The 18,508-nt window shown below is 40.1% G+C and overlaps 1 protein-coding gene across 1 annotated transcript; it reads right to left on the reverse strand.

Annotated features, from left to right (window-relative positions):
• Positions 1 to 5,600: 5,600 nt before the first annotated feature.
• Positions 5,601 to 16,953, reverse strand: ZC3H15 (zinc finger CCCH-type containing 15). The gene is made up of 10 exons (XM_083496921.1): positions 16,503 to 16,953; positions 13,899 to 14,000; positions 13,085 to 13,196; positions 12,830 to 12,982; positions 11,635 to 11,726; positions 9,572 to 9,754; positions 8,741 to 8,887; positions 8,502 to 8,603; positions 8,139 to 8,265; positions 5,601 to 6,346 (listed from the first exon to the last, which is right to left on the reverse strand). The coding sequence occupies exons 1-10, from the start codon at positions 16,584 to 16,586 to the stop codon at positions 6,153 to 6,155; spliced, it is 1,296 nt and encodes a 431-aa protein (XP_083353047.1). The 5' UTR covers positions 16,587 to 16,953; the 3' UTR covers positions 5,601 to 6,152.
• Positions 16,954 to 18,508: the final 1,555 nt, after the last annotated feature.

Here is an 18,508-nt window from a genome sequence, read left to right on the forward strand (position 1 = left end):
GTGAACTGGACCTGGTCTGGATTTCCCCACCTTTGATGGGCTCTTTTTACAGGTGGGCCAATCACCTGACACCCTTATGACATCAAATGACCCATTTGTAGCATGGTAAGCTGCACTAGAACGGAAAATCCATGCCCAAGCAAGTGGAGCTTGAAGTTCCCACCTATCAGTACCCATGGAAATGGCATGTATACTTACCTTCTTTCCAGCTTGCACACTCTGGAACGTACATAGTTATGTACATGCATTGATTTCTTTGCTGTCCAGATGTACGTAATTTCATGCAGACATAGGGTTCACACAAAACAACATTCGGCTGCTTTAGACTAGAACTACATATAAGGGCAGCACTCTTTAGTTGCTATAGCAGATAGATTTCCAAATTCATCCACAATACTTTCCCCTCCAGTGATCAATGGGATAGCCCCACATGCATTTACTTGGCTGTATTTTTAGCAGAGAATCCATGCGCCAATCAGCCTTTAAAATACAATTGATGCTGGAGGAAATTGTCTAGCATCTTTATTTTTTAAGAGGATACGAATTGCATTATAGCAGCGGGCCTTTGGCAATTAGTTTTGCCTATTTAAAAAATAAAGGTCAGGGTTATCAAAGTTGAAATGTACATGAGATGCTTTAAAACACACATTGATTTGTTAAAGGCAGGGCATGCTTCCTTTAACATGGGAGAAGAGACATAACTGGTGGCTGAACCAGTCTGGTATGCAGATGGCAAAGCTTTTTGTTTTCCATTTCTGGATTACATCTGCCTTTACTCATTTGACTCTAACCAGTAATTCTGTTTTCTAAAATTTTGTCACCAGTCAATGCTGCTGTTTTCTTGCAGTTTAGCATCGTAATTTTGAACAGATTAAAGGATAGAAACAGCATCTTAAATGGGATTAGCTTTGTTTCCACATTTGCAGTTCCAGAACCGTAATGCCATACCAAGATATACATGCCTACCTCAAGGAGTACTTGTTCACTCACCGCAAGACTAAACCCATGTTATCTCCAGCCAGTTACAGCACTTTTGTGATAACAACAACAGGGCAAGTTGTCATTGGCTTTGAGCTTTTCTTTCTTTTTTAACTCAAATGTTTCTACTGAGTTTGGTTGGTTGCTCTGCAATGGTCACTAGATAAGAAAAGCCATGCATGACCCATGATTTCTGTGCTTGTTTCTACACCCACACCTTTCTATCCAGCCAAGCAAGAGCAGAGCCGGCTCAGTGATGAGGCAGGGTGAAGCCCCACTGCTTCTGCCACCGGGGGCGGTATGTTCCCCTCTTGCCAAAGTCAGTGAGAGGGGGTTGTTCTGGCGCAAGGCGTTTCCGCTTGTCTTCCCTGCCTCTGGGACAGAGATGAGCGTCAAGGGGCTTTGCAGAACGCCCCCTCACTCTTGCCAAGTTTGGCAAGGAGGAGTGCTCCGGTGAACAATGGAAGTGGTGGTGGTGTGGTGGCCCATTCCATTTTTGCCTCCGGTGGTGAAACAAGACAGGCCACCTCTGAGCAAGAGGCATGATCAGACAACAATGACACATTCCAGACAGACAAAAACACTAAAGGAAGTTATGAAGGAGGGCTGGGGAGAGTGTAGACTGAGACCTCCAAAGGCCAGACAAGAGGAGCATTCAGTTTCTGGTCCTGAGGTATGCCATCCCTGCACTATGGGATGAACCCACAAAAGTGGTCCCTTCTCAAAGGGGCTGGTAGCCATGTGCATGTGTGTCACTTCAAGAAAGCATACAACCTACAATTCAAAGGCGCATTGGATTATGCTCAGATGAAAGTTATTTATTTATAAGACTGCTTACTCACTCTTCATCATAGGAGTCCTGGGGCAGGTTACAATTTAATAGTTGATAATATGGTAGAGCCTGAAAAGGATGGTGCAACAATAAAACTGCTAGCACATTTGACTGCATGGGGTAAAACAAATGCATAAAGATCTAGACTTAAATCTCCTCATGTGTACATAAAGCTTCAAACTCCTCTTTGGTAAAACTATACAGCTATAGTTTTACCTATACCTCCGGTTACGTACTTAATTCGTTCCAGAGGTCCGTTCTTAACCTGAAGCACCACTTTAGCTAATGGGGCCTCCCGCTGCTGCCGTGCCACCGGAGCACAATTTCTGTTCTCATCTTGAAGCAAAGTTCTTAACCTGAGGTATTTTTTCTGGGTTAGTGGAGTCTGTAACCTGAAGCGTATGTAACCTGAGGTACCAGTGTATAGGCTCACAGGGTTAGTTTCCCTTTAAGGGGCAGGGATGGGAAAGAAGCATCTGATTGGTGCTGTGGGTACTTTCCACTCTGATATTAACATAACATGACTGAGAGCAGGGGAGGAAATCTACAAGTCTATGAGCATTCAACATCACTCTCTCCTGCATTTCATTAATGGTTCACAGCATTAACAGCAGAAGCAACAAACACAGGAAACAGCTCATTTCTTGGATGCCAGCACAATGACCAGCAGGCAATTAAACTAAAGAAAGCATTTATAACAGAACAGGGTATGCAAACCTGGTGAGGTGGTTATTAAAGTGAGACCAACAACAGAATTGTAGCTTTGATGCATCTCTAACTGGGAACTGTGTGTGCTGCTTATAGGGTGAAGGTGTTCCTGCACATATCTTGGCTCTGCATATGCAGTATATACCGTATTGGCCTGAATATAAGCCTCACTTTTTTTTTACCAAATTCTGACCCTGAAAAGTTAAAGTGCAGCTTAAATTCGCGGCCTTACAAAAATTGGCTTTTACGATATCGCTGCTGAAACAGACATACAGTAAAACGGAATGGGTGTGAGTGCCTGCAGAATTTTAAGGAAGCAGCTTATATTCAGGTATTGTCTTTTTTGAATTTTAAAGGTGTGGCTTATATTTGGCTGCAGCTTATATTTGGGCCAATACGGTACATGGGGTGGGTAACTTGTTTCCCAAATATCTTTGGCCTAATTTATTGTAGGTTGCAAAATATACCAAGAAAGCCTAGTTCGGCCAGAATTGAGTATATACTTCCAGAGTTAATGTTAAATACATTACTTCTGGTAAATGAGCCACCATAGCCACTAGAGGGCTGTGAAAATTTGAGAAGATGGTGAAATGGCAGTTTTGTAGGCTCACTGATTTCCATGTCAACTAATTTAATATACATCACCACCTGCCAGCAATGCCCATCAGTTAACTGGAAAAAACACCTTATGGGAACACTTAAACAGGGTTTTAAATAAAGGTAACAGCTGGTTCTCTCGTCACAAAAGGCATCCATTTGCTGATGTACTAGATCTGCACAGTAGCTAGGCAATACTTATTCTAGGACACCAAGTGTTTTAAGTTGTGCTCTGTATTTGAGTAGTACCCTCACTAGTGAATAATCTTCTTGCATCTCACTTATTACGAGTATGTGAGTGTGCAAGACCATACAGGAAATCTCATACACTGCATTGACCTTGCCGTAACTCCATTGACAGAGGACTACAAAATCACAATTTCCAATTTTTAAACCCATGTAAGCATGTTTACCTCCCAGGCAAAAGTATGCACTGATTTCAGTGCTGAAGGATAGGAATTGTTTTAGTAGCTGCCTCCCCCATCGTGATCACTGATGGACCGCCCCACCCAATATACATACACACATTCAAGAGAAAATATGCTAGGCAGGATGTAAATGATGATTCCTACATCACACACTATGTACAAAAATAGAGGATATTTCACTCACCTTTTCTAGTGAAAAATGTAGGCAAAGTGCTGTTCCTTTACAGATCTTATACAGATGACCAACATCTGTAAGGTTCTCTCACCCCTTTGTAACAAAGTAAGGCAGAATTTTCAAACTTTTCCAGCTCAGCTCCCTTTCCAAGTTTACACCTTCTGCCCCCCACTCCCCAAGTGTCAATCATCTCCTCCATGAGTATCTAAGGGTGAGGAACCTGTGATTCCCCCAGATTCCAACTCCCAGCAGCCTCAGGCTGATTTACAAGAATTCCCATGTTATATGATCTAGATGTGTTTTCTCCATGTGGTTCACTGCACACTGCAATTAAACAGAGGATTCAATCTCAACATGATCTTGTCTTTTCCTTCACTATAACTGAACTTGAATACAAAGTTATTCAATGTCTTTTGGAAAATAATAGCACAAGTATAAACACAATCATCCACTACAATTCAAAAGGCTAACCCACTTCCAGGATAGAGGAATCAAAGAATGTGTCTTATTAACGTTTGTTTGGCATAGTAATGCTACTTCAAAAATAAGCAGGTCACATTAGCCACAACTGAAAATGGCTGGGTCTGCTGTTTAATCTTCAGTCTACATTTTAGAGAGGAAAGTTTTCCAAACTTTTGAAAAAGAGAATAATAACATCAAGATGCTCAACAACATTTACTCTTCATTTTCCTTGAAAACAAGCATACTGCAGTGCTTAAAAAAAAAAAAAAAAATTCAAGTGCTTTTTAAAAAATAAAAAGCAGGATGTATGACAAACGGAAGCCCACAACTCTACTTGGTTCTGGAAAAATTAAGGCAGATAAGCAAGACATTGTGATTCAAGTGAATCTCAACTCAATAAGAGGTCTGCATGAAAAAAAGGGAGCAATGAAGGAGACGGTGAAAAATAAAGTACACATAAAATATATAAGCAACCCTGCAGATCCCACTTAGGTATAGGCTGATCCAAGTTTTTCTATTTTAATCCAGCCACAGGCTGGGAAGCTTCTATGAACTTTGATAGCTAGGCCATTAGCATTCAGTTCTACAAATCAATCTTCAGCATTATCTTATTTAGCATTATGTTTTAACTCCCTCCCCCCCTCAGTACTGGATGAAGCATTACCTCTCACCAGCTGGATAGATTAGTCAAGGCATTTTCAGTTTCCAGTGTTCACAATATCCCTTCCAAGTAATTTTCCATTTTTTAAAAAAATCTATCTAGAATTTCTAGATTTTAGTACTTGGGTCATATAGCAACATATCCCATTCGTACTAAAATATGGGACTAAAAACACTTTTGAAATGAACGAGGCTATATTCACATTCTAAGCCAAAGGTCTGTGCCACATGAAATGTAACATTTGTCTGAAAGCTCTCTCCACATCACTGGTTTGCAAGCTACTCTGCCAGAAAAACTTCTAAACTTTGCTACAAAAAATACAAAGCGAGTTGCTGTATTTAATGTTGAACTACCTGGGCTAACACGTTTTTTAAAAATACCACTGTGATATGGTATTTGTCTTTTCAACATTACAGCTAAATTTAAATCCATTTGGCTCTGTAGTCCAAAGAATGCAGGAATCTCCTGCTTTGATTGCTGAAAGCAGAATTCCAGTACTACTAATTCCCAAATCTCACAAAATTTACACTACATACAAATGGATATGCCTGAAAACCAGAAAGAATGATGAAGTCATGGCAAGTACATTTTGCATATACTGGGATTTTTCAGCAGGCAGAAGAAGCAGCCTTTTCACACACGAGGCAATCTATAAATTACACTTTAAACTGCAATTAATCATACTTGCAGAAGTGCTTTTGTTTAGGTCTACTGCATATTTGCAAAACATGCATATACACTAATGTAGAACCAACATGGTTTGTTTTTTTAACCAGATAGTCTTTATTTACACCTTGGTGGATTAACTTTAAAATTTAGAAGCAGGGACCATACTTGTGTGATTTTATGAATCTCTACCTTAGGTATCTGTTTGGTCAAATAATCAAAAGCAATTCCAGCACTTTTAAGAACACAGCCATTTCAACCTGTTATCACTTTGACTTACAGTATTGTAGCACAAACTTAATCACTCAAAATACTTATTTCAAATGTAGTTCTACTGAAGGAATTCTTGACCTCTTCCTGGACTTGGTAGCAACACACCCCTTCACACATCCTGGAAAAGTTGTGATCGACTTCCTACTTTGGTGGGGACTTCATTACGTCATTGTACATTAAGAGAGTTCTTTCTTAGTGTACTATCTGGGAAGTTTATTAAGCTGGTTAAGACTGAATCAGGAAAAAATTGGGGGGAAAGATATTTCTGTTTAATGTTTTTTTTCCCAGAATCATGTGAGGAACCAAGAGTACTCCACATAAAAATGGAGAAAGTATTAACGTCAAGTAGATTTAAATTCATGTGCTGCTTGTTCATTCCTCTAAATCAAGTGTGTTTAGTTCTTCTTCTAGTTCTTCCAAATCCTCGCCAGTAAAAAGATTTTCATCGACTGGGACTGCATCAATTACTCCATTTTCCTGGGTGCCCTCCATGTCGCTGTCAGCTTCCAAATCACTTTGTTCTCCATTCTCCAGTCCACCTCCAGAAGCTTCACTCAACTTGTTATCTGAAAGTGAAAAGAATTTGTACTATGTACCATTTAAACACAGCAACCTATTTTTCCTGCTGATGTTAAGCAGGCTAAGAAAATTGGCTACACAACTCTAGAAAGTGAGGCTGATGTATCTGAAAAATATATATTGGATTCCAATGAAGGAATTCTATTAGCGCTAGGAATTCCATTTGTGCAATCAAACATTTGTGCCCTCCCTAAATGTGCTCAAGGAGTGGGGGAAACCCCAAAACAGATTTAGGGAGTCTGTGGGGAAGGGAGAGGAAGGAGAAGTTCCATTGCATGGCTGGAAGTTTGTGTGCTAATCGAACTACTTTGTTAGATACTTCTCAGAGTGAGCAAACCACCCTTATATTTGTTCTGTGATTTTTTTTGTGTTTTGCTTTTTCCTAATGGCGGCAGAGGGCAAAGGAATATCAGGCCTCTCTCCATAGACCCGGTTTAAAGATCAGTTGGTAATTTAGCTTCTCCTCTTTCTGAACAGTTTCCATTCAAGCTTGTCATTTTAAGAACTATGTGACCAGCCAGAGGGCCTTCCACCCTGTGGAACACCCTCCCATCAGATGTCAAGGAAATAAACAACTATCTGACTTTCAGAAGACATCTGAAGGCAGCCCGGTTTAGGGAAGTTTTTAATGTTTGATGTTTTATTGTGTTTTTAATTCTGTTCGGAGCCGCCCAGAGTGGCTGGGGAAACCCAGCCAGATGGGTGGGGTATAAATAATAATGATAAATAATAATAATAATAGTTGATGCCTGCTTGTTTTCCACTCCCTATCATCCCCACCCCTTTTCTCATGTCTTTTAGATTCCAAACTTGTAGGCCAGTAATGTTCTCTTTTTAATATGTGTATAGTGACTATACAATTTTAGCAGCTTCAGAAATAATGTGTTCCAAAGAAAACCACAGCAAGAGCTAGAAAATGGATATTAAATATGCCAATGCATTTTCCCATAGTCTCTATCCTGAAGATTTCAGAAAGAATGAGAAAAGGACAGGAGGGGAATGGGGAAATGAGTGACATTATCGTTACAAAGATGAAATTTAATTTTCATGCTGGTAATGGATAACAGCCAGATGGGAAGGGTATAGATTTTTAAAAAAAATATCATCATCATCATCACCATTATTGTTGTTATTATTATTACACAATCCATATTCCAGTATATAGAGAGCTGGATGGGTCATAATGGATACAATGTTATATATCATTATACATGTCCGTGTACAGGAAAGATACATAAGTAACTTTTTAAAAGAGATAACCACCTACCCAAGTTAATGTTTTGCAATCTATTCCATATACAAACTGCAAGGATAAATTAAAAACATAGGAGGAGTCACACACTGTGGCACGAAACATTAAAGCATGGGCATAGCCAGGATTTATGCTGGAGGGGGCAAAACCTCAGTTAAATAAGTATTTGTTATTGATTTTCTCGATTGGGGGGGGGCAGCTGTCTCCCCTGCCTACACCCATGCATTAAAGGTTGAATCCAATAATGGAATTACATTTGTGCCAAGGACTTCCACTTTAACAATGGAATTTCCTCTGCCCCCAAATCTGCTCTGGTGAGTTGGGGGAACCCCTAGAAGGGATCAAAGGGAGTGTGTGGGAGGAATGGAAAGGCAGTTCCGATGCGCAAGGGCAAGTTCTTGCATAAATAGGACAGCTTCATTGACTACAATCCTGAATATATCAATTAAAATCCTGAATATATCCATAACCTATCAAAATTTAAATACTACTGCAGATCTTCAGAACACAGAACACACAAATCTTACCATCTTTTTCAGCCGAAGTGTATGTGCTAAATCGTTCCAGACTTGCTACTGTAATTCCAGTCTCATCTACGGCTTTTGGAACATACAGGTTCAAGTCCACATCATTTACATCCACCTGCTCATCAACCTGAAAGGGGGGGAAAGTTATTTTAATTTTACTTATAGCAGAATCAGTGTAGGCTTTAAGTCCCACTGCATTCAGTGCAGCTGACCCACAGCAGATCATGCTGTGATCAAAAGACACCTGGTACATAGTGGTCCCTAATAATGCTACAGTTCATTATGTAAGTTCCTCAACCATGGAAATAAGGTTATTCTTTGGTTGTCTTGAGACTGCATACAATACTCTTGGATCTCCTTTACCTCATCTTCACCTGTTCCTTGAATATAACGGGTGTCATCTGCTTCTTCATCATCTGCATCGACCAGCTCTGGCCGGAACTCAAACACTTCACGCCCACTGATCTAGTCAGAGAGAAAGAGCACACTATGAAACAGTAATACACATTCGAGAGTTCGGAACATTTCGCTTCACTGAAAAATGTTTGCCTGTGTGTCATTACATGACTTTAATGTTATAGATCAGGCTACACAGAACTTACCACCAGTGCTTTGCCAGCCTTAAAGTCTGCTTTCCTTCTTTCCATATCCTGCTCAGCCTTATTAATTTTTTCTTGTCTTTTCCTTTTCTTCCATGCCAGAAAAGACTCTAAAGTAATTTTAGTAACATTTGCTCCTAAGGCTGCACGCTGTAAGAGAAAACATTATTAACTGAGCACGCTTTTAGAAGATTCATTTTTTCTCTCCAGTACATTAAGAAAAAGCCTTAAAGCAATTAAATACAGTCCTTCTGCAGAAGCTTTTGTTCTATGAATCTCAGCAAATCTCCATTATTGTTCTCATAGTTTCCTCTGAGCCTACAAGGAACTAGTAAACATGAAATACAGCCAGAATAAAGAATTACCTAATGTCAAAAAGACTAGATGATGCACTAATACCCATAAATGTTCTTCTCTGAGTAAACATTTTCCAAGTACATAGCAAGGCACATTCATTAGTAATCAGATATTTAACATTAAGTGCTACACTGTATTCAGTTTGAATATATGAACACATTTTTTAAAAAGTAAACATAGCTGTCCCTTGGAGACAGGAAATCAGTACTGATTCCTGATGTTGCAGAAATTGATTTTTTTTAAACCTAACTAGAGTATTACAAAAAAATCTGCTGTAATCCAATAAATCTACTCCAATTATAGATAGAAATTGCTAAATTTTACTGAAATAAGCCTTAAAAAAACTTAAAGTGTCCATATTAAGGCTCAGGTATACAAAAATCCAGTTAACTAAAGACTCCTCATTGCTAAAATAACCTCACAACATCAAAGTGACAAACTACTGTATTTTTATAAAGAAAATGACTACAACGTTACCTCTTTTTCTATTAGATCTTCTAAAGAAATTTCTTCTTCCTTTTCTTCTTTCTTCTTGTCCTTCTTGAGTACGAAGCCAGGAGGGAGCGCATGGCGGTACATACAGTTGTCTCCTCCACCAGGACAGACCCAAAACCATCCATATTTATTGTTTTCAATAGCATCGAGGAAATACTTGCAGACCTGCGTGGAACATTTATTATCACACATGGTCTTCATTTTATAGACACAATAGGCAGAATGAATCTTAGGCTCTGGTCACCAAACCACGTGTCTATGCCAAACCACTGGTCCTGCTAGCTTGGGATGATGGGAGCTGTAGACCAGAAATGGCTGGAGACCCAAGTTTGGGAAACGCTGCACTACACAGTGGATGAACTTATCATAGTATGACAATTAAATCTATATTCACTCAGCAATTGTACCTATTTTTAAAGTTATCAGATGCAGTGAGCGAGATTCAATCAATGAGTCCTATAAGTGGAAATTTTGTATAACAACTTCAGCTTTTGCAGTGGGGCACAAACATTCCTCCTCCCTACTGCATCCCCCCAAATTGGGACTGAGATAACCCCTGCAACAGCATGTAAGGGAAGAAGAGGGGGATCATTCTGTCTGGCAAATTGAAATGCTTGCCCTGATGGAACTATTACCTTAGCGTGACACTGAATTTCTTCCAGAACCCCTAAATGTATGACATGTATAAATCAATCATGACTGAATGCAGTGGTTACATAGCAGAATCTGGCACAATATGGAGAAATGTTAAGTTCTCTTGACTTTGGCAGCAAATGCAGGAAACCCCCCACTAAGGAGTCTATACATTCAGCTGGGCTTAGAATGTCTAGAGCAGCATTCCTTACCACTCTGGCTTTAAGGCAAACATTTCCAAAAACTCAAGGAGTTAAAAAGAATTGGTGAAAATGACATAGGAAGACCATTATCTCAACAAAGGGTAAAATCCTCAATGAGTGTATGCAACAACTTGTGTACATCTGAGCTAGCTCTCTGGTTTAATGGTTACCTTTAGTCAAAAAAGTATACATTTATATTGATTTGGAAGAATAAGACCTCCATGGAACCATTTTTACCTAGGAAAGTAGTATCATGTTTCAATCATTGTTCTTTGATTTGCAGGTTACGGTGAATATCTACTTTTAAATAAAATCAAGTTTGAGATTACAGTCTATGAAATAATTTTGTGACACCACAGAATTGCCATCTATATGTCATTGTACTATACAGTGAACAGCAATTACACCTTATAACTCAATTTTTTAAATTGGAATTTTATTTACAACATAACACAAGCCCCCCAGCCCCCAATACTCAAATTTAATAGTAATGGGTTATAAAACTAGACTTCCAGACTCCATTTGCTGAATCAACTACAGTGGTGCCTTGCAAGACGAAATTAATCCATTCCGTAAGTCTCTTCGTCTTGCGGTTTTTTCGTCTTGCAAAGCATGGCTATTAGCGGCTTAGCGGCTGTTAGCGGCTATTAACGGCTTAGCGGCTTTAAGAAAAAGGAAACAAACTCGCAAGACGTTTCGTCTTGTGAAGCAAGCCCATAGGGAAATTCGTCTTGCGGAACGACTCAAAAAACGGAAAACTCTTTCGTCTAGCGAGTTTTTCGTCTTGCGAGGCACCACTGTAATTATCACACATAAGGTTTTGATCATCACTAGTAAATAGTATAGTTTCAAAACAAGAGTACTTGTAATTATTATGGACTGGATTTTAGCTATATTGTACTAATAACTACATAAAGTAAGTACATCTCTGAGCTACTTCTCATTCTATTTAGTATTGTTTATCGTACCTTGGCATTATCATATAATGTCACCAGGTGGTCCCTGAGCTATTTTGTCCTTAAAAGTTCAAGCTGTTGACATAGTATTTTTTTTAACAATTCAGCTTATTTCCATCACAGCTTATTTTCAGTCACAAGTCACACAATAAGAATATCCTGTCATTTTATAAACTTTTTTTCTGCTAAAAATGAGGTATGTAACACATAAGATTTAAACTAGGTATTCCAATACAAAACAAGACAGACATACTATTTGGGTTTTGGGTTTCTTCTTTTCAGCTTCACCATGCTTCTTGTTCACTACCTCCTCCAGTTTCTTTTCATCCCAGTTATCCATTGTGTCTACATATAGCAGCAAAACATTTCATTATACAAGGGAAGGACTAAGCTTGTTCAACACCACCAGCAAAGCTCTCCTATATAAATATTTGAATTCTACCTTTGTGTTTATACTGCAAGTGGCATATTGAAAAGATGTAAGCCAGAAGGAATTAAAAGTGCAAAGGGAGGCAGGGCTAAGATGAAGACAAATAGTGAAATATTTGGATGAAGCAACAAGAGGAATTAATGAATTCAAGGAAAGATCAAAATAATTACCTTAGAAAACCAGGTTCAGGTATCAAAACCAACTAACTAGTAAGTCCAAACTCTTGTGAAGTGGGGAAAAAAAGAAAAGCTTCCAAACTGCTCCTCTTAGCCACGCCAGAGGAAGGGGTTGGGTGTATGAGTCCAAAGTTTGCACAGGTTTGTTCATGTAACACCAATCCATAATTTAGCATTGCATCTGAATTATGCTGAAGCATGTTCACAGGAGTCTTTTCCTAAGTGCTATGTTTGTAAATATAGCCACTGATCAATCTGCGGCTCTCTTATTTTACATTCATTCTCCCAGAGTAAAAGCACAAGACAGTGCCAAGAAAGACCATTATCTAGGACAGGGGCAGGGAACATTTTCTGGCCACTGGGCCAGATCACTCTCCTCACATCCTGGTGGGCCAAATGTGACAGATGAATGCAGCTGCTATGACATCACTATGCCAGCTGATGCTGCACTTTGAACTCCCAACTGTTGAGACTTCCAAAACCAGTATAGTATTGTTTTAAAGCCTATTTGCTGTTTGCAAAGGGAAAAATATATATCCCAAGATGGACCCCCTGGCACGACAAGATTGGCTCATGGGCTGGAGAGTCACCATCCCAGATCAAAGAGCTCCATTTCTTCATTTTAACCAATTTTAACCCTGGTTTAAATGCTTATAAAAATTGAAAGCACAGACCACAGTGTGCAGGTAATTTGTCCTTTACATAAGTATGTATGAAAATCCAATGAAGAGAAGAACCACCTATTTAGACTTGCATTTATATCTACTTCTTCAAAGACATGATTTGTTCTAAAAACTACAACAGAAAAACAATTTGTCAGCAATTTTCAAGAAGTAGCATACCCTTTTCAAGATCTTCATCTCTGGCATCAATGTAAACACTCCTCTTTTCACACTTTCTCTCCAAGGTCAAGTCATGAGAAAATTTGCACTTGTCCCCTTTTGTGCATTGCCCTTGCTTGAAGAAAGCACAGACTACTGATTTTGGATCGGCACCTGCAACATATGCTGATTATTTAGTACCTTTCCAGATCAAGTAATACATAAATCTGAGATGCACTGAGGCAGGAAAATGGAAGTCATCCAAAGAAAGCTTGCCTTTACTGATTTTCTGTGCGGCAACCACAGGTTTGAAAAGCTCATTCAGCTCCTGTAATTCTTTCTTCTTATCATCTTTTTTTAGTTTCTTGTCACCTTCTGCTTGACCAGCCTAAAACAACACACAGAACAGGTATTTACAAGACCAGCGGGAGTGTGTAAGTGCATACCACAACTCTTAAGACAAAGTGCATGATACAATATCCATAAAACATAATTCATAATGGCCTTTTTCCAGACATTATAAGCAGAACGAGCCTGTGCATAACCTGGGCTTGTGTGTTTCCCTCTCCTCTCTGGTGCAGCTGTGAGGAGTTTGAAAGCATTTTCTTTCATTTTTAACTAACCATATTTTGTCATTTTATTGTTGTTATTATCTATTTTCGTACAGATATTATATATTAATTGTACAAGTATTTAATTACTTTTCAATTATTCTTTCTTTGTTTTTCATTTTTTCTATTTCATCTGTAAACCACATTGAGTCCCAGTCTGGGAAAAAGACGAGATATAAATAAACATAATAATTTTTTTTAAAAGACACATTAATATATTTTGAACTGTTCCATGTAGCCCAAGGGCTATCTATAGCCCATCACCTCTTTTTCTGCTGTGAGTATGGCCTAATCTCACAATATATCCATAAGCATAATGGCTGCCCCTTAACACAAATTTATCCAACAAAGAAGGATCTAACTTAATTGTCTCATCTTCTGACAGCTCCACACTCCTATGATGCAACATAATAGAAAAAGCAATCACATTATAACAAGTGCAAAGAGAGAACAGTGAAGCCAAGTAAACATTTACTTACCTGCCGTGGGTTTTGCTGACCGAACTTAACTTGATGGGTCACAGCCTTGATAAACTTTTGTTGTTTCGCTCCTTTCTTATTCTTCAAGCCAAAGGTTTTGTCCTAATTTGAAAGGTTTGTAGGAATGTTATTAGCTAGCATGATTTTTCAATGTGTAGAAAATGTAGTTTAACACTCATTCACTTTTAGTGCACATCTGTTTAGTCAAACACTTAAAACTCTAAATAAAACCTTTTTGCTTTTAACTCTGTTAGAAAATAAATACATTTTAACTGCTATCTAGTGACAAAAACCACCAATTCTAGTATAAATCTCCCATGAAGGCTCTTTACAGGTCAGTTTAAATCATATGCATCTGTCTTGCAATGTGTATCTAATATTCTCTTCAGTGATAAAATCTGATGATTCAATAGAGCTATGCAAATAAAGGAGGGTGAGCCTACCCAGTTATCAAGAAATTTTTAGTAACTACGGGACTGTGATAATTCTTTTTAAAAGAACTTAAAGGTTTCTGAGTTCATGGATTAGAACAAACTACAATTTAGAATTACAATAACCATGTTTAGATGACCAATTAAAATGGAAGCAAAATATTCTGCATGCAGAAGACATTACTGACAACAATATACAACTGATTTGGGCACAATATTGTGTAACATGGTCCCAATTGCTACTGTAATAGCAGTACATTTATAATTGCAAATTTTCTACATTAATTTTGCCCCATATAACATATATGGCATTTTCTCTTTGAATTCATCTCTGTTCACTAATACAGAACTAATAAACAGGAATACATATTCATTTTTTAAAAAAAGTTTTTTTGCAACTGAAATTGCTCCAGTGTTAAAAGAACCAACACTTTTCATCTAAAAGTTTTAAAATATGTACATCATGTGGATCATATTTAGGCAAAGTAACATATCAATTCACCTTTCACTTCTCAAACTGTCATAACTTAATATGGTGTGTCACGTGTACTGGTTAAATTATTTGAATGTTGGGCTTAAAGTCTAAAGAACAGCATCTTATTTTATATTATTATATTAATAATATCAAGGAGCATATGATATTTTTGTTTTGGTTCAAAATCCATCTAGCAGTCTCACTCCAATATTATCTGGTTTAGAATCCTACCAAGGGGAACACCATTTGGTTATTAGCATTACAATTCCATACCAATGCATGTTCACTCAGAAGTAGAAACCCAACAGGGTGTTCAATGACTCAGATTAGTTTAAACATGATCACTCAGTAATAAACCAGACTAAGTTGTGTGGGTTTTACTCCGAAATGCACACAGCTCTCTTAATCCCACCATTACAAATTGTTTTGTATCTTTCAGTACTTTACTTTTTTGAAGAGATGCTGGAGGGCTTATCCACCTGAAAACATGACCCTTTGATCAGGAATTTGGAAGCCTTTCCCATAATAATGATGTGTAGGAATTTTACCACCATAGTTCAGTGTACAGAGTACATGTTTTGTATGACTTGCATGAGAAAGGGTCCAAGTTCAATCCCTGGCAAATATGTAGGGCTAGGAAAGGCCTCATTAAAAGTGCAGCTGCCAACCAATGTAAACAATACCAGACTAGATGAATAAATGACCTGACTATAGAAGGAAGTGCATGGACACTTTCCGTGCGCTGCTATGGTTCACCAGAAGCGGCTTAGTCATGCTGGCTCCCTCGGCCAATAAAGCGAGATGAGCGCTGCAACCCCAGAGTCAGCCATGACTGGACCTAATGGTCAGGGTACCTTTACCTATGGAAGGAAGTTAAGTTCAGGCATTGGAAACAAATGCCTGGGCTCAGCCTTTTTATTTATTACCATGCCACTTTCAAAATAATACTGAAATATACCCCCTAAAAATAGTACTGATAGAAAAATATGAGGCATATAGTCCTGTGCATTACTCCAAAGTTGGAGAGATATCCAGTACCTATAGCTTCTTTAAAACAGGTGGCTAAGCTGTGGGCCTTCCTGATTCTGTTGGGACTCCCAATTCCCATCAGCCCAAGCCAATCTGGCCAAAGGTTAGGGATGACAGGAGTGAGAATACATCAACATCTGGAAGGCCACATGTTCCCCAGCCCTGCTTTAAAGCCTTGTAATAATTAAACAGGAGCGGAGAGCACATAAACAGGAATGGCAATACTAATTTATGACGCCACCTGAGGATCTTGGACTCGGCTCAGGACCAGAATCAGTGTAGCCTTCAAAACCTGTACTGGGTGCCAAGTCCAGCCAAGGAAAGCGAAGCAGGTAATTACAGAGAGGTGTCATCTTCACTACCCTGCTAAAAGTTGCCTACCTCTTTGTCTGGATCGCACAAAATCAGAACACAAATTGGGGGGGGGGGAACCTCCTGGTTTATTGGTTCTCTAGACGAAAACACCCACCACCCCAGAACATGTCTGGGAGAAATGACATGAGCTGAAACTTCCCCCCTTCCTAAAATGTTAGCTTTCTACATGCAGGGTACACATTGGGTAGGTTTGGAGGCCACGCTGTTAAAAAGCTTTCCCTGCAGTCCTTAGTGGTACAGCCCCAAAACAGAGCTTGACCCCCCCCCACGATAATTGGGCCTAAATTGTCTCACCTCGATGATCTTCTCCTTCTTTTTCTGATCTGCCTTTTTGTTACCCGCCCCCGATGCTGCCGGTGCCTGTTTTTTGGGGGGCATTTCGGAAAGGGGGGGGAGGAGGAAGAGGAGGGAAGAGAACGGGTGGGGGGGAAGGGAAGAAGACGCCGCCGAGGCCCAGGAGCAAAAGCGACCCCCACGCCTTTGCTTAACCGCCAAGCGGAGGGGAGGGGGGGCTCGGCTGGGGGTGGTGGTGGCGGCGGGCAAGCTGTGAGGGGAGACTGATGGAATCCACCACCGGCAGAACGAGGGCTTCGCGTTTGCGACAAGCCGTCAGTGACGGAAGCGGCAGAGCATTATGGGAACGGGAAGAGACGAGGAAAAGCCGAACGTGACGAGGAATTGCGCGCACGCGCGCAAGAGCCTTTCCCTCCCCGGCCCGCCGCCGCTCTCGACGCTCATCGCCTCGCTCCCACAGTGCATTGCAAAACCCTGACAGGACAAGGCAAAGGGCGGAGCTTAGTTAAGCCCCACCCTCCAGAGAACCCTCCCGCGGCGTGTGATTGCGTCACGAGGGCGGGGCTTAGGTTTCCGTTGAGGGTTCGGTTTCGCCGGGTAGAGGGGAGGGGGAAAGGTTCGGAGTGCTTCTCCTCAGAGGCTGTTAGTCAACTGCTTGTAACGTTCGTCGCGCCTCTGCCCCTCGCTTGTGTTAAGGACAGCAAAATATCTGGAAGTCTTCTTTATTAAAAGTATGACTTCGGCCCTCCTAAAGCGTTCTGAAAACGTCCTGAGGCAAGATGAGGCGGCTGCTTCAGGCGGCAGGGCTCGCAGGGGCAGCTGATCCAGCCTCACAAGGGATGCGTCGCCTGCTGCTGCAGCTGCTGCTATCCTATCTTTGACAAGGTTAATGGAATCCAATAGCCACCAAAGTTTTGAAGGATGGTGTGACAGAGAGAAGCAGAAAATTAATATTTTGGTGAAATACGCACACGGCGCAACCCCTCCCCCCTTCGTTCTACGTTCGAGGTGGCAGTCATCCCAGTCATGGGTGTGGCAGGGAGGCAAGTGTCGCCCCCCCCACTAAATCAAGTAAATAAGTAAAAAAAATATACTTAACTAAAAGTATACATTGTAGAAAGATTTTGACAGGTTTTTCTGAGCACGGGGTCAAAAGAAAGTAATTTAAAACAACAGTTGTTGAGAAATTTAATTTAGAATCTGCTAGACAGAGCCAGACAGGATGATGACAGATAGGTGCATAGCTTAAATCCTGGCTATGCCCACGATCCCTGTTTAGTGGTGCTTACTACATGTATGCATAGAATTGTGCTGCGTGTGTTTGCCTTTTTCTGGCTATAGGTTAATGCAGATTTCCCCTTTTAAAGTTACAAACAGCTGACACCTTGTGGCCATTTGTATAAATGACAAGGACCTTTCTTTGGAGCAACACATTGCTCCCTTCAAAAAGCGTAGCTACATGGTTCAGGCTACACGTTCTCGTTTGTCTGGCGCCTCTGGTGTTGTGGGTCTGAATCCAGTGCAGGAGCGTGCATCTTAGAATAGGACCTTTGACGGTATGGAAACTGAGTGGGCTGGCAAAGAAAAGCACTCTGTCTCTAAATCATTAGAGTAAAGCATTCCCACGTCACCAGTTTGTTGTGCTTCCCTTTTCTAAACTCTGCTTCTTTGCTTCACGCTCAAAAAAAGGGAGCCCCGGTGTTATGTACTGGGTTGAATAGGATCCAAACTGAAGCAGTCTGATTGGTCCTAGAACAATACAGCAGTATGATTGGTTGGCAGGAACCACCCAATCATGCTCCAGATATAAGTGAATCCACAACCTGATTGGCTTACAGTAGAATTCCAGAATTAGCCAATCATGTGCAGCACATTGTGTAAATAATGTATATAAAGCAGATACTTTGAGGGGACTTTCATTCATTCCTCCTCACCACCATGAGCTGAATAAAGAGCATGAAATCACTTTGCGACTCTGAGTATATATCACCCTGTCTCAGTACAGT

This window comes from Podarcis liolepis (genome assembly GCF_965112155.1).
Source record: "Podarcis liolepis genome assembly, chromosome: 1".
Classification (NCBI taxonomy): Eukaryota; Metazoa; Chordata; class Lepidosauria; order Squamata; family Lacertidae; genus Podarcis; species Podarcis liolepis.

What these genes read in the sequence shown, in the direction of transcription:
- ZC3H15 (XM_083496921.1), bottom strand. Translation starts at nt 16,586, where the DNA reads ATGCCCCCCAAAAAACAGGCACCGGCAGCATCGGGGGCGGGTAACAAA. An exon ending in AGATGAAGATCTTGAAAAGG is followed by an intron (nt 11,727 to 12,829) that starts GTATGCTACTTC and finishes TGCTATATGTAG; the next exon opens with ACACAATGGATAACTGGGAT. An exon ending in AGGCTGGCAAAGCACTGGTG is followed by an intron (nt 8,604 to 8,740) that starts GTAAGTTCTGTG and finishes CTCTCTGACTAG; the next exon opens with ATCAGTGGGCGTGAAGTGTT.